Source organism: Pogoniulus pusillus, chromosome 38, assembly GCF_015220805.1.
Source record: "Pogoniulus pusillus isolate bPogPus1 chromosome 38, bPogPus1.pri, whole genome shotgun sequence".
Taxonomy (NCBI): domain Eukaryota; kingdom Metazoa; phylum Chordata; class Aves; order Piciformes; family Lybiidae; genus Pogoniulus; species Pogoniulus pusillus.
Window position 1 is genome coordinate 4,836,766 of NC_087301.1, and position 25,327 is coordinate 4,862,092.

General features: G+C 62.5%; 2 protein-coding genes across 3 annotated transcripts; both read left to right on the forward strand.

The window, feature by feature from the left end:
• Positions 1 to 837: 837 nt before the first annotated feature.
• On the forward strand, positions 838 to 7,109 carry THY1 (Thy-1 cell surface antigen). The gene is made up of 4 exons (XM_064173378.1): positions 838 to 945; positions 3,274 to 3,355; positions 3,493 to 3,828; positions 4,910 to 7,109. The coding sequence occupies exons 2-4, from the start codon at positions 3,319 to 3,321 to the stop codon at positions 5,020 to 5,022; spliced, it is 486 nt and encodes a 161-aa protein (XP_064029448.1). The 5' UTR covers positions 838 to 945; positions 3,274 to 3,318; the 3' UTR covers positions 5,023 to 7,109.
• An 89-nt stretch (positions 7,110 to 7,198) lies between these two features.
• Positions 7,199 to 23,645, forward strand: USP2 (ubiquitin specific peptidase 2). 2 transcript variants are annotated; one of them, XM_064173375.1, is made up of 13 exons: positions 7,199 to 8,783; positions 12,270 to 13,039; positions 20,553 to 20,603; positions 20,880 to 21,003; positions 21,303 to 21,414; positions 21,495 to 21,605; positions 21,761 to 21,825; positions 21,918 to 22,021; positions 22,093 to 22,173; positions 22,328 to 22,406; positions 22,891 to 22,998; positions 23,219 to 23,339; positions 23,456 to 23,645. In XM_064173375.1, exons 2-13 carry the CDS (start codon positions 12,311 to 12,313, stop codon positions 23,541 to 23,543), a joined length of 1,773 nt encoding a protein of 590 aa, XP_064029445.1. In that variant the 5' UTR covers positions 7,199 to 8,783; positions 12,270 to 12,310; the 3' UTR covers positions 23,544 to 23,645. The 2 variants fall into 2 exon arrangements, with proteins under 2 accessions (XP_064029445.1, XP_064029447.1); XM_064173377.1 differs by lacking the exons at positions 7,199 to 8,783; positions 12,270 to 13,039 and adding an exon at positions 17,502 to 17,897.
• Positions 23,646 to 25,327: the final 1,682 nt, after the last annotated feature.

Below are 25,327 nucleotides of genomic sequence, written 5' to 3' on the forward strand. Positions count from 1 at the left end.
CCCAGGGAGAGATGCTCTCTGATGCTGTCTGCCTCTCCTGACATCTCCACCTTGACCAAGAGCAGGTAAGAGATCGTTTGCCAGGTTGCTCTCTGAGTCCAAAGACATTTCACCTGTGCAGAAGCAACTCTACTTAGCCTCTTCCCATGTGGTGACAGGAGTCTGTGAGGAGCAAGCCTTTGTCAGCATCCTCACTGGCATCAGCCCTGGGCCTAAAACTTCAGGTTTGCCCTCAGTGACACCACAGAGAGAGCTTCAGCTCTGTCCCCTGCCTTTCCTGCCACCATTTCTTGCAGGAAGGGCACCCGTGCTGCATAGGTCTTTGGTGTCTCGGTGCAGGCTGCTGTCCTTGGGCACCTGAGCTTTATCTGTGTGGGGACGGGGGCTACGTTCCCCTTCTCAGCAGAGCCCAGGCCAAGCTCTTCTTTCCACTGCCACCCCACCCTCTTCTCCAGGAAGCTGCTCCCACGGTGCTGGGGAGGATGTGGGTTGGCTGCGGTTCTGCGGAACGCTGCGTTCCCATGGCAATGGGCATCTGCCTGCGAGAAGGGGGATAGGGCTGGGGTAGGGACAGGAACGGGACCCCTCCACCCCCGGCCCGGAGCGTGTCGTTCTGCAGCCCGAGCCACGCTAAGGCGGTACCCGCACTAGCCCCCAGCCGGGAGCTCCCAGCCCGTTCCGCCGCAACCCGCCCTGCGCCCCGGCCTTGGCGCAAGCCCCCTGGGTTGGGGGCGGGGGTAGGGGGCAGTGCCAGTCCCGCAGAGGCAGGACACCCCCCCCCGCCTCGCCGCAGGGCCGGGGGCCGAACCTGCGTGACGCCTGCGGGCGCTGATTCGCTGGGGCCGCCCGCCCGGCCCTGCCCAAACTGCGGGAGCGCACCGCCCCCAGCCCCGCCGGGCACAGCGCCGGGCAGCGCGCCGGGCAGCACCGGACAGCGCCGGGCAGGTAGGCACGGCCCCGGGCCGCACTCTGCCCATGGGGACTGGGTGGCCCCGGGGCGGGGTAGGGGAGAGCGGAGAGGCCCTGCGGGAAGGGACCTCGCCGGCGGGGCAGGGGACGCGGGGCATGTCGCGGGGAGGGTCCGCAGCCCCCGGGACGGGGCAGCCTCTTGGCCCCTTGGATGCTGTGCCCGCTGAGGAGAGGCAGGGTCTGGAGGGCGGCTGTCAGCGGGGGTAGAGGCTGTCGGTGTTTTCGCCCCCGTACCGCTGTGTGTCCCCCCGCAACGAGGGTCGGGACTGCGGCATTCCTCCGCAGACACGCCTGTGCGCACGCCTCGCCCCGCGCCGCCGCTCCCGCGGGTGTCCGCTCCCCGCAGGGGAGGCAGTGCCTGCCCCGAAGCCCCCTGCCCCTCGCAGAGCTCGGGCAGAGGTGCCGCTGGCTCCGTTCCCCCAGCACTGCGCACCTGGCAGCTTCCCTGCAGCCCTTTTCCGCGGGCGGCCACCCCCGAACCCCGCCCGGTTGCTGGGGATCTTGGTTTCCCTCAGCCCATCAGTCTGGTTATCTTCGTCCATCTGTCCCCACAGCCTGTTTGTCACCTTTAACTTGTCACATCATCACTGTGGCCCCAGGCTGGCGGCGGACACAGCACCTGAAAGCTTTGCTTTTGCAAAAGCCAGGCTCTCCGGTGCTGCTGTCCCCACGGGTCCTGTCCCCACGCAAAGCCCCTGGGATCGAGAGTTCCCTGGCTGGGGTCTGCTCCTGGCACCACTTGCAGGAGGAGAGAAGGAGGACAAGGGGTAGAAAGGTTTGTTAACCTGGAGCCTAGCAGATTTGAGTGCTTCTGCATAGAGATAGGAGGAAGCCTCCTTCTCTGGGAGCTTATTTGCGCTGATTGTCTGGAGAAAAACCTGGCTGTGACCTAGACAATGTCCCAGGACATTCAAAGAGGAGTGGGTCAGAGCTGAGAAATAGCAAAGCAAGGAGCAGAAGCCACTTTCTAGGCATGTTGAGGATTTTTGGGTAGTCTCCTCCATTATGCCCTTTCTTCCCCATTTTCAACCTCCTCATTGTCAAGACCAAGCAGATGGGAATCATTCCTCCTGGCCAGGGGCTTGGGGTTGCAGATAGATTTTTCACAGCTTCAGAATGAGCAAATGAGTTTGGTATTTCCTCCTAGAATGTTCTGTGAAAGGTCCCAAAAAAAAAAAAGCTAAAAAATAAAAGCCATCTAGCTGCAGTGCAGACAGTTCCTGGCTCCTCCCTGGATGCTTGGCCAGGCTCAAAGGCAATAATCCGAGAGTCTGATGTCCTTCCTGCCAGCCTAGGGTCCCAAACGGGTGCTAATTCATCTTCTCCTCTTGGAGCTGGCTCCATATCCCCCAGCCTGGAGGGATGACTGCAGGGCACTCGAGGTGTCCTTCAGCGCCGGCAGCTGCTTTGCTGCTCCTCCCCTCCTCCATTCCGCATGTCTGCGGCTGGATTCCCCATGCGGTTGCCTGACTGGGCTGCAAACCTTCTCTTAATTGCTGTCAGCTGGAGTGGATGGGCAGCAGCCCTAGGATTTTGACAGCACATCCGAGGGCCCCTTGCCCACCTAGACCAGGAGGCAGCCTGAAGAGAGATGGGCACCAGGACACGGACCCTGAGGGTGGACTCTGCCACCCCAAACCCCTTCCACCCCATGCCTGGGCAGTCTTGGCTCAGCTGCTGGAGACTTGGTGCCATCCTTCAGCACTCTTGGCTCTCTGTCCAGCTGCTGTGTCCCTCCCTGTTACTGCTCTTGGCCCCTTTCCCTCACTGCATCACAATGAGTCATCTTGGCTGAGCTCACCCACTGGAGCTGCAGGGGGGCTGGCAGGGCAGGCACCCGACAGCACCCAGAGAGGGTCCCTCACCTGGCAGCGTGCCCACTGGGAGCTGCAGGCTTCCAGCCATGAGCTACGGCATCAGGCCACACCTTGATTTCTCCTGCCTGTCCCTTGTCTGGGCACCCAGCCTGGGCACAGGGCAGCAGGAGGGGAAGGCAGAGCTCGGGGGCCTTGCTACAGGCAGCTGCAGGTCTGTCCTATGCTCATTTAATGTCTGGTGGGGGGAAACACAAGGCAGGGGAAGGACAGCATGGCTGGCATGTGGAAAGGTGATGCTGGCCAGATGCCCCGTCTTGCTGCAGGGCTGGCTGGTCCCTGGGCTGTGAATCAGACACCACCATGAGGAGCAGGCTATAGAGCATGATTTGTGCAGCCTGCCCGCCTGTGCCACGTGTACACCTCTGTGTGCACCACATCTGTGTGCCCAGGCAACGGCCTGCCTAAACTCCTCTCTTTCCCTGCCCAGGCTCCCCTTTCAGTGACAGCCACCACCAAGCACCTCAGTGGAGAGATGAACCCCACCGTGGGCATCGCTGTCATCCTGACAGGTACAGCCAGCAGGCCTGCATCCCCTCCCTGCTCCCCAGCCAGTCCAACCCCGAGCAGCCAGGCAAGGGCCGGGAGGCTGCACGGGCATCCCCCAGCGCCCGCCGCTCCCTGTCCGACCGCTGCTTGCCTCTCCCAGTCCTCCAGGTGGCCCACTGCCAGATGATCAGGGACCTGAGCGCCTGCCTGCTGGGCCAGAGCCTGCGGGTGGACTGCCGCTACGAGAACAAGACCAGCAACCCCCTGACCTACGAGTTCAGCATCACCAAGGACAGCAGGAAGCATGTCATCCACAGCACCATCAGCGTCTCCGAGAACGCCTACCGCAGCCGCGCCAACGTCACCATGCACAAGAACCTGCTCTGCCTCTACCTGCAGAACTTCGCCACCACCGACGAGGGGGTCTACACCTGCGAGCTGAAGGCCACCAACGACTACACTGGCAACCAGATTAAGAACATCACTGTCATCAAAGGTGAGACAGGCAGGAGCCCCCGGCCTCAGGCCCTCCTTGGCACCCGCTCCTGGGTTCGGCAGGGCCAGCAGAGAAAGCCACAAGCTTTATGTTGTCCCAGAACCTTCCCTGAGCCACATAAATGTTCCCTAGGCCTTATGTGCCCTTCCTGCTGCCAGCGGAGCAGTCAGCCCTGCAGATGGCCTCAGTGCCCCGTGTCAGACTGCTCACCCCTTCCTCCCTGGGGCCCCACCTCAGGTGTGATCCCAAGCATCCTCCCCTAGCTGATGCTTCATAGGCAATCATAGAACACTCTGTCATAGAATCAACCAGGTTGGAAGAGACCTCTAAGATCATCCAGTCCAACCTATCCCCCAGCCCTATCCAGTCAACCAGACCATGGCACCGAGTGCCTCATCCAGTCTTTTCTTGAAGACCTCCAGGGATGTTGCCTCCACCACCTCCCTGGGCAGCCCATTCCAGTGGGAAATCACTCTCTCTGTGAAGAACTTCCTCCTAACATCCAGTCCCAGCAGAGGAGACAAGCTCACTGGGGAGGGACTGATGAGGTCTTGTGGTCCAGAGCTAGATTGAAGTGGGGATTTTCCACACTTACATCCCACAGGAGCAGTGCTCTAGTTGCAGAGCTCTTTGCCTTACTTGGTGCCCAAACCCTTGTCACCTCACTCAGGCACAGGCAGGATGATGCTTCTCAGGGTCTCTGTGCCCTCACAAGCTTTGCTGCTACATGGCCACAAGGAAGGATGGAAAACAGGCAAGCAGCCAGGATAAGACTTGTTGCATTTCTGAGGCAGAGAAAGGTGAGGAGATAAGTTCCAGTCAGTCTGATTCCTTTTCCCAATGGATTTCACTGCAGCTCCTAGAATCACAGAATGGCAGGGGTTGGAAGGGACCTCTGGAGATCATCCAGTCCAACCCCCTGACAGAGCAGGAACACCTAGGGCAGGTCACATAGGAACACATCCAGATGGGTCTTCAAAGTCTCTAGAGAAGGAGACTGCACAACCTCTCTGAGCAGCCTGCTCCATGACCCTCCCAGTAAAGAAGCTTTTCCTCTTCTCCTCTTTCCTTCTCCTCACAGACAAACTGGAGAAATGCGCCGGCTTCAGCCTCTTGATCCAGAACACTTCGTGGCTGCTGCTGCTTCTCCTCTCCCTGCCTCTCCTGCAAGCCGTGGATTTCGTGTCCCTGTGAAGAGCAAAGCCCACACAGCCGCCCACACAGCCACCCACACACAGAGCCACACACACACGGCACACACGCACGTACGCGCACACCGAGTCCCGCAGCAAAACCACCTCCCCCCGCCAGAACGCAGCCCTTGGGAAGAGAAGCTGAAGCCTCGGGAGGAAGCGACACCTCTCTGTGTTCTCTCTATATAGCCGTATATCTAACGCTAACCACTGTCCTGTGCCCAGCCCCTCCATCACACGCACACATGCCCTGCTCCGAAGCATGGTGGCGGTGCTAGGCAGCATTGCTTCTCCCATCGCAGCTCCTCGCTGGGTAGCCTTGGCTGGTTTGCTCGTGCTGGAAGCGCCGGAGCCTCAGCCCCGCTTCTCCCATCCCTTTAACTTTAGAGGTTTGCCCCTTCTCGACTAGGGAAAGACAGCTGGATTGGCAGGTAAGAGAGAGAGAGATGATGTGAGAGCGTGCGGAGGCGTCCCTGTGCCGGGTGCTGTGCCCACGGCCCCTGGAGGAGAGGGCTGCTGGCATCCCCACCCTGCCCTGACCCCTAGCCAGGGGACTTCACGGATTTCTCAGCCTGCTTCTCTTGCCCTGACTCACCCCCAAGCCACCCCAGCTGGGAGGGGGGGAAGAAATGAGTCCTGTGGAAGAGCAAGCAGGGAGGAGACAGAGGGAGCAGGGGAGGCATGGGGATAGTGCTGCACCTGGCTAGGCTGGAAGGAGAGAGGGGAGCAGGTCTAGGAGACACCCATGAAGGGCCCCTGCCTCCTTAGAGCTCTTCTGGGGCCCTGGGAGGGGGCTCACTGGAAAGGTGCTTTGGCAACAAGTTTTTCCTAATCTGTTTTTGACAGCTGATCTGGAAGTGAGGCCTCCTCCAGACACTGTCTGGTACCTCTGGGCAGCCTGAGCCCAAGACACCACTCACTCTCCCTGGAGATCAGCCTTTAGTTGTGGCAAGAGAGCTGCTTTTAGCACTGGCCTGCAGTGGAGGCCAGCAGAGCCTCTCTGAGCTAGTCACAGTTCTGTCTTCACCCCTGCTCCCCTCCAGAGCTGCTGGAGCCAGGTCCTGGCAGGCTGGTGTGGAGTGGGCTCCCCTATGGGAGTGTGACCCCAAAGCCTCTTCAGGGACTTGTCTGCACTGTCACCCTATCTTCTCTGAGGAAACATCTGGGGGTCTCAGTCCTTCTTCACAGTGCATGTCCTGGTGCCTGGCCCTGTGTAGGCTCAGCAGCCTTCCTCCAGTGCAGTCTTCCTCCATGGGATGAGCCCATGTGCCCCCTCCCTTCTCCCTCCCTTTCAGCATTTCCCTGCCTCCATTTAAAAGCAGAAGAGTCTAAAAGGGCAGCCCAGCTCTTGGTCACCACCTCAGTAAGGTCAGGGGTCCATGAGAGTGAGGAGAGGGATGCTGAGCACAGCCAACATCTGCCAGCCCAGGCCTGCCTGGATGCCTGTGGGACCCCAAGGAGCTGCTGGGCTACTGCCCCACCTCAAAACGATGGCTCCTGCCTGAGCTGCAGCCCAGCTGGTCATGAGATGACCAGAGGGTGGTCCTGCTGCACCTGTGCCCAGGGCAGGGCATTGGAGCAGAGGAAGATGCAGCCAGGAGCATCCAGGTCCATGGGGTGAACCCCAGCCCCTTTGAGCCACCTGTGCAGCCTGCGCTGTGTCATCGCAGCCGAGAGCAACTCACAGCAGCTGCTGCCCACTCCTTGCTCTTCTCTAGACACCCCGAGCTGCCTCCTACCCTCCTGCCCATTCTCTGCCCATCCCTGCCTGCTTGCTTGCTGTCTAGTGCTGCTGAGGCCATGTATAGCTGAGGTCTGGCTGCGCCCAGCTCCCTGGGCTTGCTGGTGAGCGCCGGGGCAGGCGCAGAGCCCAGATGCGTTTCGAGTCTCATTTTTTTGGTGAACATTTGTAGTTGTTTCCACAGCTTGTTGTAAAAGAAATTCTGTTAAAGGGGAGAGGGGGGGGGGGGTCGAAAAAGAGGGGCGACAAAAAAAAAGAACCCTACGAAAAGCAACAACAAAAAAAACCCCAAACCAACAATCCTCCAGGAGTCTTCCTCTGTCTGCACAATAAAAGCTGAGGTTGGACGTTGCGGCCACAGGCCAGCCTGTGTGCGACGGTGGGCACGGGGCCATGGTAGGGATGGGCTGCAGCCTGTGTGGGATTAGGGCAGGGACAGGCTGTGCCCTCAGCCTCCCAGCTGTTGGGGGACACCCTTCCTGGGTAGCCCTTGCCATGCCTCTCGCTGGGGCTCCAGCAGCCCATGCCCTGCAGGACAGAAGCAGGCAGGGAGCAGATTTGGCCTCCCTAAGGAGGGGGACTCTCTCCTGCCCACCTGGAGCACAGACCCCCTACACCCGGGCCCTTTGCCTCTGCCCTCACCTACATCTCATTGTGACATCGGGGCCAGGGCTGTGCCAGCAGGGAGGCAGAGCAAGGTAGGTGTAAGTGGGCACGCTGTGGCTGGCTCTGGCAGCTGGAGCAGTCATGAACTGCTCTTTGCCCGGAGTCGAAATGCTGCCCTGGCAGCCAGGGACTGCCAGGCACATTCACTGTCAGGTTTGGGAGCAGAGCTCTGCCACCACCCCCTTACACAGTTGGCCTCCTAGAGTGGTGCCCAGATGTGTCCCTTGAGCAGCCTGCCCTGTTTCAGGGCTGGAGCCAGGCAGGAGGGAGGAAAATGCCACCCTAATTACATGTCTGCTAATTATCCTCGGCAGGTGCTGGCTGAGTCACAGCCGCCCGAGTGCCGCAGTACCGTCAGGCTGTGCCACCCTGGGCGGGTCAGGCGTCGGGGAGCGGTGCCGGGTAGGTGCCTCAGTGTCCCCGTGGAGTCACGAGGGGTGGATGCTGCTCTGCTCCCCACAGCTTGCCCCTCCAAGAGCAGGCAAACCCCAGCCGATTTCCTCCTCTCGCCTTGATGCTCTGCTGCAGACCTGAGTGGCAGCCACAGGCAAACTTTTTCTGCCTCTTTCTTAGTATGACACAACCACACCAAGTTGTGTCCTGCCCTGCTCCCATCTCTTAACCCTCAGTCTGTTCTTTCTTTCCTGGATCCCTAACTCTCCAGATCCCCAGTGACACCCTCAGTCATCTTCCACTGTTCTCACACTCCCCACTCCCTCCACAGCCTCCTCTCCTAGCAGCCCCTTGCTACGTGCCACCAGCCCACTCAGGTTCATAGATTCATGGAATGGTTTGGGTTGGAAAGGACCTTAAAGATCATCCAGTTCCAAGCCCCTGCCATGGGCAGGGACACCTCCCACTGGACCAGGCTGCTCAAGGCACCACCTAACCTGGCTTTGAACACCTCCAAGTAGAGGGCATCCACAGCCTCCCTGGGCAACCTGTTCCAGCATCTCACGTCCCCTTTAAGCCTCTCTGCAGCTGGAATGCGAGAGGAGCCTGTCAGTGCCCTGTGAGGTCAGATAAAGACACTATATTTATCTAGCTGGTAACCTGAGCCCTGAATTTCTGTGGTAGCGTTTTTTACGCAGCCCCACAGCCCTCTGGCTCAGCCCCCTCCGGCCACTGCGGCTGCTCCCTGCAAGGGGAAGGAGCTGAGCCGTGGGGTGGTCTGTCCCTTGCAGAGGACTCTGGTGCTGCCAGCCCCTCCACGTCGCTCCTTCAGCCCCACGGAGGCAGGATCTGCTCTCCCCCGTTCTCATCCCCCGTGGGCATCGCACCATGACCGGCTGCTTGCGCCCTGACCTGCTGGCTTTGTGCCCCTGAACCCACCTGCCCCACCGATCCACACGGAGGTGAGTGCTGGGGGGTGTCGGGAGGGGGCTGTGTGTCAGCAACTCAGAGGAGCCAGCAGCACTGCCCCCCTCTTCCTTTGGCTGGGCAGAACCAAGGGGGAGAGGGTTGCAGTCTCCACATCTCCAGAGAGCCCCTCCAGGGTTCACACACGAGCACCTGGCAGCTCTCTGCCAGCAAGCTGCACTCCCTGGACCCATCCTCAGCCCCCATCACGGGCAGAGCTGCGTGCCCAGGTGGTTCCCTGGGGTCCCTTCTCTTTTCCCACCTGCACAGGACCAAGCCCTGGCTCTTACGTCAAGGTTCCCATGGGGTTGGTGTGTTGCTGCCTGGGGGGTGGCAGCGGGTGGCAGATTCCATAGTTGGGTGGGTATGTGTCAGCAGCACAGGGTGGTGACTCCCCAGCCACCACATGTGGCATCGCTTTGGAGAGTTCTCAGGCCCAGCAGCTGGCCTCACGTGTGACCTTGGGCAGGTCCTGGGATCTACAAGCGAAGAGAGGACAGTGCTGGAGCCAGGGCAGCTTCTCCCCAGCACTGGAGCAGGACTGCCGAGGCACTGAGGTCTCTGCCTGCTAACCAAGGACACCCCTTGGTGACTCTGGCCCCTTGCAGCACGTTGCAGCCAGGGCTGCTTGGGTCTAACCTTCCTAGAGGGAAAGGCAGATACCCAGAGGGCTTCCCTGCCTTGTGCCCCTCAGGGAATGGGTAAGAGGCTGTCCCACCCCTCTGGCACTGTCTGCTGGGTGCCCCAAAACTCCTGTAGGCAGGCAAGATGCTTCACATACTGTCACCCCTCTGTGCCTCCGCTGTTGTGGAAGGTTGGGAGCTGCCACATAACCTCCAGGCTGGGACATTGTGTCTCAGGGGACAGGGGACACAGCTCCAAGCCTGCGTAAGCGAGAAGCAGCTGTGCTGTAACACCTTGGATGAAGCCACTGCTGTGTAAGCTGAGCCTGCCCTGCGGCTCCACAGCCACCAGGGGGGACAGCTGCCACCAGGCCACGGGCAGAGGACAGCAGCTAGAAGAGGAGCAAGGTCCTTCCTCTGCCTTTGCCTCCCAGCTTTGGGCTGAGCTTCCCATACCCATCAGGAGGGCTGCCAGTGGAGACCCGGGCAGGATGCCCTGAGCGCCAGAGCAGCCTCCCGGTGCCAGGTCCCTGCTGCTGGCTGCTGCCCGGACACGTGATGCTGGACCGGACATTCCTGTGCCTCAGCTTCCCCTGACACCCCAGGAGGATGATGAGGGTGCAGGAGGCCTGACTCAGCCGTGCCAGCCCCAGGGCTTCGCCAGGCAGCAGGAAAGCTCAGCACTATTATGGGTAGGGAGGGGCTAGGCAGGCCAGGAAGCGATGGGAGGAACTGAGGCATTCTCACACCCCCTCAGCTCCTCTGGCTCCTGGCATGTGCTGCTCTCCCGCAGCCCTGGGCTCGGCTCTGGTGTGACATGGGCACTCTGAAGCACAGGTGGTCCCAGCAGATGTGACAGTCCTCCATGGTAAGACCTCTCTTCCCGCAGCGCCAGGGGGTTAGCTGCCGCCTCTGGGGCAGGTTTCTCCTCCCGAGTCCCACACCCCTCCATCAGCTCCTCTGCTTCTCCAGGGCTCACGCTGCCCTCAGGAGACCTGTCCTGCTGCCAGAAAGCAGCTGCTGCCCTCCTGCTCCCTCCCTGCTGGCTCTCCTCGGGAGACAGGTGCCCTGTGCACACCCACGGGGCTGCTGCTGACAGCGAGCTGGCACAGCGGGAGGGCAGGGACAGCGCTGGCAGTGGGTGATGGCATGGGACTGTCCCAGCACGCAGGTGCCTGTCCTCAACCTGGCTCCTCTCGGCTGGTTAGGGTGATGAGGAAGCAGGGACAGCCCAGGGCTGTCGGGAAGAGTTGGTTGTCTTGTGGTGTCCTTTGCCTGGGAGCCTCCATTCCCACACAGGTCTGTGGCCCTCACCTTGCTCTCGCTCCTAAATAGTTTCCTCTCCACCGGGAGATGGCAGCTCCCTGGGCGGTACCGACAGCAGCTGGGATGCAGCTGGCTGGCCGCAAAGCTGAGCTGCTGGCCAAGAGGTCCTGGTGGCTGGATGGTTCTTCTCACCACCACCCCCTAAAAACAGACCCAGGGCATCTCCAAGCCTGGCTTAGACGGGCAGGGGTGGCCAGGGAAGGTGACACCGCAGCCACCTCACCAGTGTCTGTGGAGCCGAGGGGGCTCATCCCGGCTGCACGGCTGCCTCCCGCCGCTCGGGTTTCACCGGCATCGCTTTCGGCTGCCTGCCGTGGGGAAGGCGGAGCAGAGCCACCCTGCCCGCGGCAGGGAGCCCCGGGGTGACTCCTGTCCCCGGAGTGACACTTGCAGAGGGCTGCTGTCAGCTCGCCTGGGCAGGGGGCGTGAGTGGGGGCAGGCAGGTCCAGGGGCTCCTGGGCTCTGAGCAGGATCCTCTCCAGAGTCGGGCAGTGAGGAATGCTGCGGTGGCTCCTCCTGCCAGGGATGCGGTGCCTGTCCCAGTCCCGATGTGCCCCGTGTGCTGCCGGGACTGTGCCAGAGCCAGGCCAGGCACTGTCACTGTCTCCTCCTGGCTTGGAGCTGAGCCAGAGCCCGCCCAGGCTGGGCTGGGAAAAGCCTTTGAATCAGGGTCATCTCCCGGGTGACCAAAGACTCTTGGAGCCATATGAGCCAGTGTCCTGCCAGGGAAGGGATGCCAGGCACCCGGGGAGCTGAGCACCACCAACACCAGGGCAGAGGAGCTTGGCTGGGGTCCTGCCCACCCCAGTGCCAACTACAGCCCCAGGACAGGTAAGTGATCAGCCATCAGCCTGCCAGCATGGGTGCCAAAAGCAAGCTTTCCTCTGGCTATGGGCAGCCCATGCTTGCCTGCTGGCTGCCACACTGCCCTGTCTTGGCTCTGGGCTGGCACCACATGTGCTCAGGGTGCCTCTGTGCCTGTCCCCTGTATGCTCTTCTCCTGCCCTGTGTGGGTGTCATGGGGCAGAAGCCACCAGCTCCCTGTGGGAACCAAGTGCTGGGCTGCCCACCCCTACAGCTTACAGCTGGCAGGGAGGAGCACTGCAGATACATCTGCAGGCCGAGAATGGGATAGCCACAGGGCAGTGGGGCAGGGCTGCCAAGGCTGGGGCAGAGGTGGCTGCTGCAGTCTCTTGGCTTTGGTGACTCTGGATGCTGAGATACTGAGTGCCTCTGGCTAGGCCCTGGGACTCCTTTTTATGGTTGAGGTGCCCAAAAGCACATGGGTGGCAGTGCCAACTGGTCCCTGCTATCCCAGGCTCACCAGGAGGACCAGCAAGTGCCAGGACCAATACCCACCCTGCACCCCATATCCTGCTCTTCACCCTTCATCCCCTAGGCTCCTGCTGTTGCCTGCCTGCCCCTCTCAGGCTCTCTGGGCAAGGCAGGAGCCAGTGAGCTGCTGGGTGGCCGCTGGTGGTGCTGTGCTGACCGTGGCCCGTGGAAGCTGACCCTTGGGCTCTTCTCTTGCAGTTGATGCCTCCAGGAGAGCCCACGGAGCCCCGGCCTGCAGCATGTCCCAGCTCTCCTCCACCCTGAAGCGCTACGTCGACTCCTCCCGCTATGTCGAGACCACCTACAGCAAGGTGCCCGGCGGCTACAGCTCCTACACCTCCTACGGCTCCACCCTGGCCACCTCCTACGCAGACAGCAGCAAAATCGGCTTCAAAAGCAGCTACCTGCCCCCGCCCCGCTACCACCACACGGGGCTGGCTCCAACGGGTGCCTACGACAGCAGCCAGCTGCCCCTGTACCCCGACTCCAGCATCCGCCTGAGCCCCACCTACATCCGCACCCAGCCGCGGGCGTCGGGCGCCAGGCTGAGCGGGGGCGCAGGCTACGCCTTCGCAGCTGCCCCCAGCAGCCCCCCAGGCTACCTGCCCCCGGCAGCGCCTCTCAGCCGTCACAAATCCATCAGCCACTCGGACTTGGCACGGGAGTTCTCGGGGCTGCACGCCTCGGACAGCAGCTACACAGCCCCTCCAGCCCCGCTCAGCGCCCGGGGCCGCCAGGAGCTTGGTGCCCTGCAGGGGCTCTACCAGGCTGCCACCCACTCTGACTATGTCCGCGGCTACCTGGAGGGCTACGGGAGGAAAAGCAGCCATGGCAGCTGCCCCACAGGCCCTCTCAGCTCCTCACAGACCACCCTCGGATCTGCCCTGCCACCCTCAGATGCCCACTGTGCCAGCCAGGCCTGCGAGAGGAATGACAGCTACGGTGATGTGCCCACCCGGGACCCCACGGTACGTGCTGCTTGCTAGGGCTGGGGTACGTGGTCTGTGCCCACTTGTGCTGAGCACTTGGGCGTGGAAATCTTGGTGTGCTGCTCTCTGCCTTGCTGTCAGCACCTGTGCCATGCAGGGCTGCTGCTGCCCTTCGTGCTGCCCTTGCTGGCACAGCAGTCCTGGGCCAGAGCTGCTGAAGCAGCTGTGTGCGGGCAGGTGGCTGGGTGCCCTCTGAGGGACTGTGCTCCCCACTTCCTGCACTGCTGGCAGCACAGCTCACAGAGCTCCCCGTGGGTGCCTGTTGGCTAAGGGTGCCCATGTGCTGGCAGAAGTGTGTGTGCTGCACCCTTCTGCACGCCTGTGTGCCAGCAGGTGATGGCACACGCAGGCAAATTCAATGGGTGCACAGTGGGCACTGTGTGCCCACACAGCTGCCTGTGCCCGCACTCCCTGCTCCAGGCCAGTGTGAGTCTGAGGAGGGTTTTGGGCTGCCTCATGCCAGCTGGAAAAGGTGACATGATCACACTGGGCACTCACCTTGCTGGAAACACCCAGCTGGGAGGGCCAGTTTGGCTGGCACTGGCACAGTGACTCAGTGCCCAGCTGCTGGTCAGGCTTTTCTCTCGTGCCCTGTGATGCCTTATCTTGGCACAGCCTCTTGCTGCCATCTTGGGGCCCTGTGGCCCAACCTTATCATGGGCTGTGACAGCCAGGGGAGCAGCAGTTTCTCCGTGGCAGCAGCTGCTCTGTACAGCATCACAGGGGGTGGCAGGCACTCAGGTACCAGTCAGTGCTGCACCCCCCCAGAGCCTCAGCCTGGGCTGGCAGCAGGCATCGCAGAGCCCAGCTCGGGCACGCAGGGGAGCAGCCTGGTAATTTTCCACTCAGGTTTCCTTCCAAGATCTGGCCAGGCTCTGCTGTGCTGTCTGCTGCTCTCTTTTCAGTCAGTCTCCATTCACCCATGGTGGAGGTTGGTCTGCCCGGGCACAGGGTCCAATGTGCCCTTTGCGTCCCTGCAGCTCTGTCCCACCACTGCCTGACAAAACTGGGAGGACAAGGGCTGGGGGATTCATCTCTGCATCCCTGTGAGCAGTAAGGGAGGATCCTTCCCTTCCCAGACAGTGCTCCCACATGCCTCTCTATGCCCAGGTGCCTAGGGAATGGGCTAGAGGGGCAGCCTGGAGGTCTGGCCTTTGCCCTGGGACTGGGGAGGCACAGCTGGAGGCATGGGGTAGGGAGGAGAGGTGGCTGCTTCTGCAGACCATGTGCCCAAAGCTGGGCCTCAGTGGGAAAGCTCTCCCCCCTGTTCCTCTGGAGCCACCTGTCCCATTTGTGGTGGAGCTGTCTCCCCTCTTCCCTCTCCCTGGCACTCACCTAGGTTTTAAATGCCCGCCTGACTCCCCAGGCATGGGATCAGGGGCAGCAGAGGGGGTGTAGCCTAGCAGCCTGCTGCCAGCATCTCACCTGCCCCTTCCTCAGTGCCCTCCAGCCCACAACCAGCTGCACCACGTGCAGCACCAGCAGTCCTGGTGTGGGAGCCTTTGTGCCCAACCTGCCTGGTCCCTGGCCCCCAGCTCTAGGTGAGGCAGCAGGACAGGGTCCCTGATGAGAGGAGCAGGGTGCTCCAGAAGGCAATTCCTGCTTCTCCCTCCCACACAAGGCCCTAGCAGAGGGGACCAAGGCAGGACCCAACAGCCACCACCAGCCATGGACACTCACTGAAGCCCTCACCACCACTGCTAGGGCAGGATTCCCCCCGGCCAGGCGCCCACCCACCATTCCAATGTGGGTGTAGCATATCAGGGACTGCTACACCCAAACTTGTGCACTGCATGCAAATGCAGCCAAGAACTTTCTCCAGGGGCAAAGGTGAGTAGGGCATGCTGGCAGAGGGTGCTGGGGCAGGCACCCGTGCCAGGGCAGGTAGGGAAGGCAGATGAATGAAGCTGGCATAGGTTTCCTTGGTGCTTGGGCACATCTGCTATTTTCCACTCACGTGCTCTCTTCCCTCCCTTCCCCAAGCTGGGAAGCAAAAGCACTGATCATAAACCAGGTCTGAGTGCCTGCAGCCCTGCCAGGCGCCGGAAACAAGCGCACATTGCAGCCCCGCTGCTGCCATCCGTTCTGCCCCACTGCCCAGCCCCGAGGGCAGTGCCAGCAGCACCCACCACTGCCAGAGCCAGGGCATGGCAGGGCTGGCTCAGTGTCTCCTCCCATCCCTTCTTTCCCAGCCGCCTCCTACCTCTGCACCACATGAACCATCAGCCAGACGGGTTTGAAGCAGGAGGGAAGGGTGCTCCCGTTTCTCCCTACCCACACCAACCCTTGGCACCTCGCTTTGTCCCACAGGGCAAGGGCAGGCAGGTGGAGCTGCAGCGAGTGGCAGAGTCACCCGAGCTGCCAGCTCGGTGCACAGCCATGCTGGCTCTCAGTAAGGCAGGCTGGAAGGGGGCAGGACCAGAGCTGTGCCGCCCCATTAACCACCCTGGGTGAACATAGGGTCAGAAGGCCAAAGCCACCCACAAAATCGCCAGCAGCTCTCCACAGTCCCCTCCTGAGCAGCTGACAGCTCTGGCCTGCAGCCAGTTCTGGCCCTGCCTGCCTTCAAGGTACCAGCCGGGCCCGTGGCAACCTCTGCCCGTGGCAGAAGGTCACTGCAGCAGAGGGGCCAGCTGAGAGCAGGGAGCTGCCTCTGAGTGATGCCATCTTGCCAGGGCTCTCCTCTCTGCTGCCCCAGCCTCGCCCTGAGCGTCCGTGTGCCCTCTGACTGGAGAGTAATTTGATCCTTGGCCCAGGGCACCCAATGTTAGCAGGGCACAAGGTTCGGCGCAGGACGTGGCTGAATGCCACCCCTCTCACCGTGCCTGCTGGCACGGTGCATCCCCAGGGAGGGTGCTGCACCAGCGTCCTGCGCAGCTCCTGGGGCAGGCTCTGCTCTGCACCTGGCCAAATCCTGCCCCCCAGGCCACCCCGTGAGCTGCAGGGCAGGGTGGTGAGCAGCCTGCCTGGCACGTCCAGCGATGGGGAGCCGCACAACGGCCGCAGGGCTCAGGCTGTGACCCGCAGGGGCTGCAGGAGGGTGTGGCGGGGGCACCAGTGCCGTCTGTGAGAGGTCGGTGGGGTGTGCACCCCGCCGTGTGCCCGTGCGTGTGTAGGGTGTACACAGCAGGGCTGTGTATATATATACACCCGGACGCCAGGCTTACGACAAGCGTCCTGTTGTGATGCAAAAAGCCCTGGCCCTGCAGATGAATAACGCTGCAAGATGCCTCCTCAGATATTTTTGCTGGTGCCAAAAATAGTCTCCCTCCCCCCGCCCCCCTCCTCCTCCCCAGCCAGCCCCTCCGCTGGCTGTGCCGAGCTCACAGCGCGGACAAGGAGGCTGCAGCTGCGGCGATTAGGATTCAAACAGCAGCCGCTGGATCCGGCTGGGGGCAGAGGAGGGGATTGATGGGGGCTGGTTATGGGGGGAAAACAGCCTCTGTTTGGTGCTTCCAGCCCCTCCGGTGAGGCTGCAGGCTCTGGCTGTTCCCGGAGCAGCAGTCTGACTGCGCTCCCAGCCTCGGTCGCCCGTGGAAATTTCCCTGAGCAGGCGGCTAAGGCACCTGGGCATGCACGGCGGCTGCAAGCCTCCGCTGCTCGCCCTGCTGCGGTCAGAGGGGTGAAGCAGAGGGAGACGCAGGACTGGAACGCAGGACACCCGGGCATCCTGCCAGCCTCCTCACCTGCCCTTGCTGCAGGAGAAGAGCTGGAGCCCTGCTCGCTCCGTGCCTCGGTTTACCTAGGACTCGGGGGGGGGGACAGACCAGATGGGGGCTTTGGTCCACACTGGGTCTGGGGGAAGTTTTTCCCCATAGAAGGAAGCAAAGCCTGAAATACCCTCTGAGCTCAGTGCCAGTGCATCCCCCAGAGAGGGGTGGGTGTATTCGCTGTTTGCCGTTGCTCACTTCCCTCAGAATGGCACTGCCCGAGGGGCTGGCACTGCCCCTGCAGGGAAGGGATATGCCCAGAGAGCCCCACAACCCTCTCAGCCAGCCCTCAGCCCCTCTCCGGGTACAGGCACTCTGCACCCACATGCGGTGGGAGTGCTCCGATGTTACCAGTTCTGGTAAGTGACACCCAGGCTGGAGCAGACCCACGCTCTGCCACCCAGCTCTCGGGTCAGCACCATGCTGGCAGCACAGCGTGCCCGGGAACGTGAGGGAGCCCTGGAGGAGCAGGTGTTCCTCCAGCTGCCGCCTCACCCGAAGTGCCCTATTGCCCCAGCGCTGCCAGCCTAGTGCCGATGTCGGGGGAGAGGCACCTCAGAGCTGCCCAGAGCTGCCGCGCTTGCACCCAGTGCCGCCCGCCCGCTGCCCACAGCCCCGCAGCGCCAGGACCCCGGGGATCGGCGTGCCAGCAGCGTGGCCCCCGGGCACAGCCGCCCCTCGCGGGCCCCCCTGGCTGCCAGCGCGGCCGTACCACGCGGTGCGGCGGGGGCTGGGCCGTCACGGAGCTCAGCTGCCGCCTCTCCACCCATCTGATGTCAGAGCTGCTCAGGTGCCGTCAGCCCCGCAGCCGGCACCGGCTCTGGCGCTGCCTGCCCGGGCACGGCGGAGCTGCGGCCAGGCTGAGCGCCTGACCCCGCGCCTCAGACCGCAGCCGGCCCCAGGCGAGGGGTGCCCGCCGGGCGCCCACCGACATCCTCCCGTGCGCGGCTGGCCCCGGCCGTGCCGCCCTGCCCGCTAGGGCCATCATGAGGGACTCGTACACAGTGACGCTGCCCGAGGAGCCCCCCGCGCTCCCCGACCTTCACAAGGACCTGCGTCCCCGCACCTCCATGCCGGGGTCCCTCCTGGTCTCTACCTTCGTCGGGCTTGTCCTCAACAAGACCAAGGTAGGAGCCCTGCGGCTGCTCGCAACCGCTGCCCTCCGGCTGGCGGGCAGAGAAGGGGGTGTGAGGAGGGGGCGGCCCCTGCCCTCGCCAGGGAGCGTGGGGTGCCCCGCGGCATCCCCCTTGCCGGAGCATGAGGTGGCAGGAGGAGGGTGCCAGCGGCGGCTGTCGCGGGGCCGGAGTGCCCCTGTGCCCTGCGGGAGGGCAGGGAGCGGTGGCAGCACGTGGCAGCACGCATGGGTCCCTCTGCCAGGCCTGCCCCGCTGGTGACCTTGGCCAAGCCCACGTGCCCCAGCCAGCCTGCCGCAAGGAAGGGGCTGCCGGCCACGCTGCCCCTTGGCGGTGCCACCGGGCTGAGCTTAGCTGTGGCCGCAGGCACAGTGCTGGGGCAGATCTGCCCCTGCGGGGCTGGCAGAGGGAAGCAGCAGTGAGGGCAGGATCTGGGCACTTATGTAAGGCTGGCTGCTCCGGCTCTCCTGCTGCCCAAACCGGCACTTGGTGTGCGGACCGGGGTGGGACGGGACAGGACAGGTCCAGAGCTTGTCCCCTACTCCCATCCTGCCCCCTGTCCCCTCTCCTGCAGTGCAGCCTCAGGGACTCCCCAGCCGCCACTGCGTGAGCCAGCTCCAGCTCTCCTTCACTGCCTCTGAGCAGAGCTGTGTCCTAGATAAAGCCCTGGATGGACGAGGGGGATTAGCTGGAGTTGAGTCACTCAAGGGACAGAGAACCAGGGGAGGAAATAAGACCTCAGTGCACACAGGTTTGTGCCACAGTATGAGGGTACCCGGTAGGGCCCCCAGCCCTGCCCAAGCCCTCTTACAGGGTTGCTCCAGCCTATGGGAAGGCAGTGCAGGTGCTGGCCTGGCCAGCTAGTGGGCAAACACCAGGTCCTTGGGGAGAACTGCACCTACATTGGTGGGATGTTCTGATCCCTCCTGGCACATGATGGGAGCTGCTCAACTAGGTCAACAGGATGAGCAGCATCCTGGTGGGGATGGTGGTGGCAGCTCACAGGAGCTGCTGCTACCTCCCCTGGCACCATGACCTTCCCTGCCATAGGCATGGTGACACCAGGAACAAGCCCTCTAGGGGCCAGCCTCTCCGAGGCATACAAGCTGCCGGGGCACAGAGACACCTCCTGCTTGCCTACTGGGCCCTGCCCACTCAGGGACCACCACAGCCAGGGCAGCTCCTCCAGCTGCAGTTTGACACTGCCCTGCCACATCCTTCTTGGCACCCCTCGCCCCTTGGCCTGGAGGTCTCTGTCTGGGGACATATCAGGGGGTGGTCGCCTGGTACTTTGCACAGGCAGCCCCGGGCTGGCGATGGCTGGGGACAGCCCTGCGGGCTGGGCACTGCGGGGGCACTCGCATGGCACACAGGGTGCCCGGTGTGTCTAGTAGAGCAGCGTGCACCCACGCAGGGTGGCCAAGTGCCCATTGATGCCGGAGTCCCCCCGGCGGGTGATGCCCGCAGAGCCGCCGAAGGAGCACGCGTAACTGGATCTGGGTTATTTTGGGCTGCTGTCAGGGCTGGGTGCTCAGCACCTCCCACACACACACCAGCTGCTGCTATTTCAGAGCTGCTGGGCCCCCTCCCCTTCTCCTCCTCTTCCTCCTCCTCATGCCTGCGGTGGGCAGTGGGGTGATGTTTGCCTGAGGGTCTTCAAAGCTTGGTCATGCCAAAGGGGCAAGATCAGCAGCCTAACCCCACAGGCCCTGTCCTGCTCTGGGCACGGCTCCGGGGAGGTTTGCTCCACCACTGCCCTCTGCATCGGGCTCACAGGCAGGGCTGGGAGCAGGGCCCCTGGGCTCCCACCATTCGCTCCCGGCAGCTTCTGGTCCTCCATGCTGGCAGAGGGGTGGGCAAACCTGTGGCCCCTCCAGACCCTTCCGTGCTCTCAGTCCCTCCAGCAAAGTGTGGTGATGCCTTCTGGCCCCAGCACCCAGCTTCCCGTGCCCATGTCTGCTTGGTGTGAGCCTGCCCAGCTCAGAAATCACCTGAGTGCATAGAAGAGCCCTGTGGCACAGCACAGTTGTGCCAGTGAGTGGCTGAGAGGGCATCACTGGGCACACAGTCCCAGCTCCTGGGCTGACTGCTGTGGGGCTGGGCTTCGTTTTCCTAGGTGGACTTTATCCTGCAAGCCAACCGTGCCAAAGTCTGGGCTGTGCTTGTGCAGGGTGTCCTGGATGGAGCACTCAGTGTGGACAAGGCAGGGAGCAGTGGGCACTGTGCACCTCCTGCAGCTGTGGGGCAGGCATGGGGCACTGCTAGCCCCCAACTTCCCAGGGCACAGGGATGGCAAGGGGGGACAGCAGGGACAGCTACCCTGGCCCACAGCCCAGGGCATGGGGCAGCAGTGCTGCCAGGCAAGGAGGACTTTGAGCCCTGTGCAATGTCCTGGACCAGGGAGCTGAACAGCAGCCTGGCAAGCAGGCTGGGGCAGGCCAGTTGTGGCTGCCCACCAGGGCCTGGGCCATGGTCCTGTGCGCAGGAAGCAGCCTCGGCGCTGGCTCTGCCCATGGTGCTCGCAGGAGGACAGGGTCTGTGCTCGCCCGTAACGATCTGCTCCGTGTGGATGCCCCTGGCACCAGGGCCTGGCTGGGCTGCCCCAGTGTGTGCTGGGCACTGTGTCAGCCCTGTTCCCTCTCTCTGCAGAGCTCCAAGGCGGTGCAGGGGCTGACAGGCTTGCGAAACCTCGGCAATACGGTGAGTGTTTAACAGGGCACCCGGACCTGTTACCCCAGCTCACACTCTGCCCTTCTGTGGGCACGTCTGTGGCACAGCAGGGAACCTTGGCCCTTCACCTTGGCCCACCTATGCCCTGGCAGCTCCCTGCACCCTGCTGCCGGTGGTGCCTGGTGGAGGAAGGCACTGCCATGCTCCGTCCCCATCCCTCTGCCCACCCACCTCAGGTGTCCCCCTGCCACCGCCTTGCCTCCCTCTGCCTCCCGTTGCCATGGTTTTCTCTTCTGCCTCCCCCAGTGCTTCATGAACTCCATCCTGCAGTGCCTGAGCAACACCAAGGAGCTGCGAGATTACTGCCTGCAGAACCAGTACCTGCGGGACCTCAACAACAACAGCCGCATGCGCACCGCCCTCATCTCAGGTACCGGCCGCCACGGACCCTGCCTCTGCGCCCCCTCGGGGGCTCCCCTGCTACACGGCCTTGCTCCCCCGGGCCACCCCATGCCCGGCTGCACCCCCATTCAGAGCTCGGTGCTTCTCCCCAGCCGGGCTGCGGCAGGCACTGTGCGGTGGGTGCCCAGCCGGGGCGAGGGTTGGGATCCTCTCTCCAGAAGGCACAGAGCCAGCCGCGGGGAGCCCCAGGGCAGGATGTTAGCTCTTCTCTGGAGGGCACAACCGGCAGGGACCGACGGCGCTGCTGACCTGCCTCTGTGCCCGCAGAGTTTGCAAAGCTGATTCAGCTGCTCTGGACCTCGTCCCCCAACGACAGCGTCAGCCCCTCCGAGTTCAAGACGCAGATCCAGCGATACGCCCCCCGCTTCGTCGGCTACAAGTAAGGGGTGTCGGTGCAGGGGTGGCAGGGGGCAGCTGGGTCCTTGTCCCCGCTCACCGGCCACACCTCCTGTCTTGCAGCCAGCAGGATGCTCAGGAGTTCCTGCGGTTCCTCCTCGACGGGCTGCACAGCGAGGTGAACCGAGTGCTGGTGCGGCCGCGGGCCAGCACCGACACCTTGGACCACCTCCCGTGAGTGCTGCCTGGGGCAGGGGACAAGCACCACAGGGGGTGCGGGCCTCACTCAGGGACAGTGACTACGCAGCTCCCTCTGGGCTGGCTCACAGGGGCTGGTGTGTCCCCCCCAGGCCGCACTCAGTATCGCTTAGCGTTCCCATCTCTTGCAGTGACGACGAGAAGAGTCGCCAGATGTGGAGGAGGTACCAGGAGAGGGAGGACAGCCGCATCAGTGGTGAGCAGGGCTGTGGGGGCAGGAGGAAGGGTTGGGCTGGGAGAGGGGCTGGGAACCAGAGGTCTCACTCTGCTTTGTCCCATCCACACCAGACCTCTTTGTTGGACAGCTGAAGAGTTCACTGACCTGCAGTGAATGTGGCTACTGCTCCACAGCCTTCGACCCCTTCTGGGACCTGTCCTTGCCCATCCCCAAGGTAGAGTCCTCTCCAACCCCTGGCACCCTGCCCCACACTCCCTGCCCCTGACCCGTGCTGTGCTCCCACAGAAGAGCTACGGAGAGGTGACGCTGATGGACTGCCTGAGGCTCTTCACCAAAGAGGATGTGCTGGATGGCGACGAGAAACCGGTACTGGGTGTGGGGCAGGGAGGCTGCTGGGCTTGCCTCGGTGCAGCCCGGGCCCCTTTGCCCCCACCCCTGCACTGGCAGGGCTGTGGGCTCGCTGCTTGATGGGGACTGCCTCTGCCCTCACCCTCCTGCCTGTGCTGTTTGCCCCCTGCAGACCTGCTGTCGCTGCAAAGCCAGGACAAGGTGCACGAAGAAATTCAGCATCCAGAAGTTCCCCAAGATCCTGGTGCTTCGTATCCTTCTGGCAGGGGCATGAGGCCAGGCTGTGCTGGGGGGAGGGGGTGGGGGCAGGCAGTAACTCATGGAACTTTTTTGTCTGAAACAGAGGAGTCTGAGGGGAGACCTCACTGATGTCTACAGCTACCTGAAGGGATGTTGTGGAGAGGCTGCTGCTGGGCTCTGCTCACAGGGAGTTGGAGACAGAACAAGGGGGAATGGCCTCAAGCTGAGGCTGGGGAGGTTTAGATTGGACATTAGGAAAAGGTTTTTCCTGGAGAGAGTGGTCAGGGACTGGAATGAGCTGCCCAGGGAGGTGGTGGAGTCACCCAGCCTGAATGTGTTTCAGAGTGGTTTGGATGTGGTGCTTGGGGGTTTAAGGTGGATCTTGTAGAGTTCCAGGCTGGACTTGATGATCCTGAGGGGCTTTGCCAACCTGCATGCTGCTGTGATTCTGTGTGACAGAATCCTCCCTTGGCTCCTTGACATGACCCCCCCCAGACCTGAAGCGCTTCTCAGAAGCCAGGATACGAAGCAGCAAGCTCAGCACCTTTGTCAACTTCCAGCTCAAGGACTTGGACCTCCGGGAGTTTGCCTCACAGAGCTGCAGTGAGTGCCAGGCCCTGTGCTGCTCCGACCCAGCCCTGTGCTCTCGTTAGCCCCCAGATGGGTGCCTCATGCCCCCCAGGGTGCTGCAGCCTGTGATGGGGGGGCAGAAGTACTGGGGGATAGGAGCCACAGACACCCAGGGTGCCAGTCCTTGCTGGCCCTAGCTCTGTGCTGGCATGCTGGGGGGCAGCAGCTGAGCACCACCCTTGCCCCCTCCCAGATCACGCCGTTTATAACCTCTACGCTGTCTCCAACCACTCGGGCACCACCATGGGGGGGCACTACACTGCCTACTGCAAGAGCCCAGTCTCCAGCGAGTGGCACAGCTTCAACGACTCCCGGTGAGGCTGCAGGGCCACAAGGGTGGCTGTGGGATCAGGGCAAACAGCAGCCCCCTGCCCGGGGCATTCGGGTGCCTCCTCCCCGTTGCTCACAGAGCATCTCCCCACCTCCACAGCGTGACCCCCATGTCCTCCAGCCACGTCCGCAGCAGCGACGCCTACCTGCTCTTCTACGAGCTGGCCAGTCCGTCCTCCCGCATGTAGCCAGCCCTGCCTCCCTGGGGACCACCCGCGCCACCCCTCAGAGCCAGCCCCTCCAGCTTTCAGCCGCTTGCCCCTCAGCTGCGAGAGGGAGGCGAAGAGGCAAGACCTCGACGCGGCTGCAGCAGGAGGCTGGAGGCAGCCAGGAGCATTTCCTGAGCAAGGACACCTCAGCTCCAGAGTGAGGTCAGCCTGTGGCAGGGCAGGGTCCAGGCAGCTCAGGCACCTCTTGGTCGCTGGCATTTGCTTTTTACCTCAGAGTATGAGTTCGTTTCTTTCCTTTTTTTTGGGGGGGTTGTTTGGGGGTGGGTTTTTTTGTTGTTGTTTTGGGCTTTTTCTTTTTCCTTCTTCCCCTCCCCCCTCCCCCCAAATTGGTGTGTAACAGAAAACCTGAGCGAGGGTCTGCAGATGTGGGGCTGCTGCCCCATGGCTCAGCCAGGACCTCTGCTCCCCTGGAGGAGCACTCGGAGCTGGGGACCCAGGAGAGCCACCTGCATCCCTCCTGGCCTCTTGGCACTCCTATTCTGCTTGGTCATCCCAGAGGATTCTTGAACTGCTCCTGGCCTCTTCCTAGCACTTCTGAAGCTCCTGGCAAAGGACCCTGGCCCTTAAGTTGCCTCCATCTCACCTCAGGCAGCACATTGCCACCAGCTGCCCCATGCACACTCCTCGAAGCAGCCTGAGCTCAGACTCACAAACAGGAGGGAGGAAAACATTTTCTGTAATTTATATGTATTTATAGTGGACTTTGCTCAGCCTGGAGCACCCCTCTGGCTCCTGGCTCTCCAGGGACTCGTGCTGGGGGTGCTTGGGGTGGGTTTTTACCTGCCTCCTCATACAACGGTGCCTTAAACCACTTAGGGGAGCGGGAGGCCGTGGCTGCTGCAGGTCCTTCCTGCCGAGGGAAGGGAGGGGAGGGCAGTGGTGCCCTGGGGACCATCTGCGCCTGGGGCTTTCTTCTGCCTGTCATCAGGAGCCCCCTCGGGTGCCCAGGGATGCGTGTCCCCATCTGCCCTGCTGCTCTGCCCTCCAGCTAGCAAACGCCAGTGGCCTTTTTAGCCTTTTCTCACCCTGCCTCCCCCGAGGGGCAGCGGGAGGAGAGTTGGGGCTGACCCAGAGCCATCCCAGCCCGCAAGGCAACGACACCCAACCCAGCAGCCCAGCCTGGCCTGCTCTGCCCTCGCTGGCCCTGCGGGCACAGGCTGAGCACTCTCGAGCCACGAACCTCTTGCCCAGCCCAGGGCATCCCAGCAGGGCTTTGGGAAAGGCAGGTCAAGCTGGAGGCACTGCCCACGGCAGGTACCGGACTGGGGCAGTCGCTGCTTGGCAGGTGGCTTGTTTACTGTGTAAGCAAGATGGGCAGGAAGGGTCTCAACGAGGGAGACTCGTGCAGGAATAAATTTTAGCTTGAACAGAGCCTCCTCTCCGTGTGCTTCTCTCTGGGTGGGCAGACGAGGGACTGTGGCTCCACCAGAGCCAGGGTAGCCTGCCTGTGTGTGGCTCCAGAGGCCCAGAAGTACCCCCAAAGCCACAGCAAAGGCCTCCAAGATCATCCAGTCCAACCAGCAACCCAACCCCACCACAGCCACTAAACCATGTCCCCCAGGTGCCATGGCCACACCTTTCTTGAACACCTCCAGGGATGGGGACTCCACCACCTCCCTGGGCAGCCTGTGCCCATCCTTGACCGCTCTTGCAGGGAAGAAATGTTTCCTAATCCCCAACCTAACCCTCCCCTGGCACAATTTCAGGTCATTTCCTCTCCTATCACCATGTCTTGGGGCGTG

Coding starts and splice junctions, on each gene's coding strand:
- THY1 (XM_064173378.1), top strand. CDS start 3,319: ATGAACCCCACCGTGGGCATCGCTGTCATCCTGACAG. Junction 3,356..3,492: donor CATCGCTGTCATCCTGACAG/GTACAGCCAGCA, acceptor TGCCTCTCCCAG/TCCTCCAGGTGGCCCACTGC. Junction 3,829..4,909: donor GAACATCACTGTCATCAAAG/GTGAGACAGGCA, acceptor TTCTCCTCACAG/ACAAACTGGAGAAATGCGCC.
- USP2 (XM_064173375.1), top strand. CDS start 12,311: ATGTCCCAGCTCTCCTCCACCCTGAAGCGCTACGTCGACTCCTCCCGC. Junction 21,415..21,494: donor CCCCGCTTCGTCGGCTACAA/GTAAGGGGTGTC, acceptor CCTGTCTTGCAG/CCAGCAGGATGCTCAGGAGT. Junction 22,407..22,890: donor CCCCAAGATCCTGGTGCTTC/GTATCCTTCTGG, acceptor GACCCCCCCCAG/ACCTGAAGCGCTTCTCAGAA.